Here is a 2921-nt window from a genome sequence, read left to right on the forward strand (position 1 = left end):
TTTCTCATCTGTAAAATGAGAAGAGCCATCTCAGTGGTTGGAGAGAGAAGTGAGCTATGGCATGCTGGATGCTCCTGTGCTTGGGAAAAGGGTTTTTGGTCCTTGGTTGACACTTTGTGGAGCTTGGCTTCCTTTGCCACCCTGCCTGAGCATCATGTAGCTGCTCCTTGATCCTGAGCTTGGTCCCTCTTGCTCCAGCCCCCAGTCCCTGAGAAGCGGCCCCCAGAAGTGCAGCATTTCCGCATGAGTGATGATGTGCATTCGCTGGGGAAGGTAACTTCAGGTCAGTCCCACTCTCCACTCCCCGTAGACTCCTGTGGCCTGTCCTGGGGTTAGAATACAGTCCTTCTTTCTCTCCTTCCAGAGGTGGCCAAAAGGAGGAAGCTGAACTCTGCAGGTGGCCTGGTAAGCCAAAGGGGCAAGGCCTGCCCATGGGGTGGGGGGATGCTGCTCCAGGGGATCCTAGCCGCTAGGACTACATGCTGTTCTTGAAAAACTGGGAAACTGCCAGAAGCCGCCAGTTTTCTGTCTTCTTCCAGTCAGAGGAGTTGAATTCTGCAAGGGGTTCCGGAGAAGTGTCCCTGGACAAGGGGCACCCCAGGTCCCTAGAGGAGTGGGAAACAGTGGTAGGCGATGACTTCAGTCTCTACTATGACTCCTACTCTGTGGATGAACGCGTGGATTCTGACAGTAAGGTGAGCTGGGGCCCCAGATGCAATTCCCTCTAGTCTTTACAGTTTCCCCCTCCTCTCCTCCCCTCTCCTCCCTTTTTCTTTTCTTTTGTGGGTCCTCGGGCTTGAACTCCAGGCCTGGGCACTGCCCCAGAGCTTCTTTTGCTCAGGGCTAGCACTCTACCACTTGAGCCACAGTGCCACTTCTAGCTTTTTCTATGTGGTACTGAGGAATCAAACCCAGGGCTTCATGCATGCTAGACAAGCACTCTACTAAGCCACATTCCCAGCCCCTCCCCCTCTATTTCTTTCCTTGTCTTGTGAACACTCGCTGATTCATTCACTGCCCCATGTAATCTACAAGTGTTTCCAGTGTGTGCTCCAACCATTCCAGCCCTCCCCCTTCTCCACCAGGGCAGCCACCATTCTTCACTTCTGTTTGCAGCCATCTTATGGTTGTTTTTTGTTTAGGGGGTTGATATTTGTTTTTTTTTTGTTATATTTTGGGGGGGGGTCATGGGGTCTGAACTCTGGGCCTGGGCGCTGTCCCTCAGCTCTTCAGCTCACGGCTAGCATTCTACCACTTGAGCCACAGTGCCACTTTGGCTTTTTTCTTTCTGCTTATGTGGTGCTGAGGAATCGAACCCAGGGCCTCATGCATGCAAGACAAGCGCTCTGCCACTGAGCCACCTTCCCAGCCCCTTGTGTGTGTGTGTGTGTGTGTGTGTGTGTGTACTAGAGCTTGAACATGGCTTCCAGCGCTTGCTCAGCTTTTTGACTCATTGCTAGCACTGTAACACTTGAACCATACCTCCAATCCAGCTTTTTCACTGGTTAATTGGAGATAGTCTTTTGGACTTTTTTCTTAACTGGCTTCAAACTACAGTCCTCAGATCTCAGCCTCCTTAGTAGCTAGGATTATAGCTATGAGCCAGAAGCACCCAATTTTGTTTTGTTCTGTTGTATATGTTTGCCCATACAACCTAGTTTTGCTCTTTTGCTTCTTTTTCCTTAGGTGGTACTGGAACTCAGGGCCTTGTACTATCTAGGCAAACACTCTACCACGTGAACCATACCCCCAGCCCTGTTCGGTTTGTTTTAAGGATAAGGTTTTGTGTATACGCTAGCTGCCCTGGACCTTGATCATCCCAAATAGATAAGGGTGTGAGGTCAACCTCTTCTGTTGATTGAGATGGGAGTTGCACTAAAATTTTCCTTAGTCCGACCTCAAACAACCATCTTCCCAATCTCTGCCTCTTCTTTAGTTGAGATTATAGACATGCACTGCCATACCTGCTTTATTTCCCTTTTGTGTTTTGTTTGTAGGATGCTGAGTCTATGTTGCTGAGGCTGGTCATGCACCCTAGGCTCAAGTGATCCTTCCTCTCAGCCTCTGGGGTTGCTGGGACTATAGGCACATGCCACCATGTCTTTAATGATTTAGTAATTCCATAATATCATCAGATATTCTGTCAGTTTTCACATTTCCTCAGTATTTCAAATGGGACACACACACTCACACACTCTCTCTCCCTCTCTCTCTCTGATTTGATTGATTGATAGTTGCCTTACCTAAAAATCTTTATGTAGATTTCCTTACCTAAAAAACATCCTCATGGGCTGGGGCACCCAGTGCCCCAAGTGTGTGTTCGGGCCTGCATTCCTAGCTATTCTGGAGGTTGAGATCTGGAGATCTTGGTTAGAAGCCAGCCTGGGAAGACAATCCGAGAGACTGGGTACAAAAGTCTGTGAAACTGTTATCTCTAATTAACCACCAAAAAGCTAGAAGTGGAGCAGTGGCTTAAGTAGTAAGTAGAGTGCCAGCCTGAACAGAAAAGCCTCCAGGCCCTGAGTTCAAGTCCTAAGACTAGTACCAAAACAAAACAAAAAACACCTCACAATTTGCTTGTTAAAGAAACCAAGTCAGCTGCGTGGCTGTAATCCTAGCTACTCCGGAGGCTGAGATCTGAGGATCAAAGCCAGCCCTGGCAAGAAAGTCTGTGAGACCCTTACCCCAATTAACTACCAGAAAACTGGAAGTGGCACTGTGGCTCAAGTGGTAGAGCACTAGCCTTGAGCTGAAGAACTGAGAGACAGCGCCCAGGCCCCAAGTTCAAGACTCATGACTGACAAAAACAAAAAAAAGGGGCTGGAAAGGTGGCTCAGTGGTAGAGTGCTTGCCTTGCATGCCTGAGGCCCTGGGTTCGATTCCTCAGCACCACATAAGCAAAAAGAAAAAAGCCGGAAGTG

The 2921-nt window shown here is 48.8% G+C and overlaps 1 protein-coding gene across 1 annotated transcript in view; it reads left to right on the top strand.

Annotated features, from left to right (window-relative positions):
• The first annotated feature begins 201 nt into the window (after nucleotides 1-201).
• Ehmt2 (euchromatic histone-lysine N-methyltransferase 2) overlaps nucleotides 202-2921 on the top strand; it is a 25245-nt gene continuing 22525 nt past the window's right edge. Inside the window, exons 1-3 of the mRNA XM_013035002.1 lie at nucleotides 202-283; nucleotides 365-405; nucleotides 540-695. Coding sequence (XP_012890456.1) covers nucleotides 244-283; nucleotides 365-405; nucleotides 540-695 — 237 coding nt within the window. The 5' untranslated portion in view covers nucleotides 202-243. The remainder of the gene's footprint in view (nucleotides 284-364; nucleotides 406-539; nucleotides 696-2921) is intronic.

The sequence above is a fragment of the Dipodomys ordii genome, unplaced genomic scaffold, assembly GCF_000151885.1.
Source record: "Dipodomys ordii isolate 6190 unplaced genomic scaffold, Dord_2.0 Scaffold202, whole genome shotgun sequence".
NCBI classification, from domain to species: domain Eukaryota; kingdom Metazoa; phylum Chordata; class Mammalia; order Rodentia; family Heteromyidae; genus Dipodomys; species Dipodomys ordii.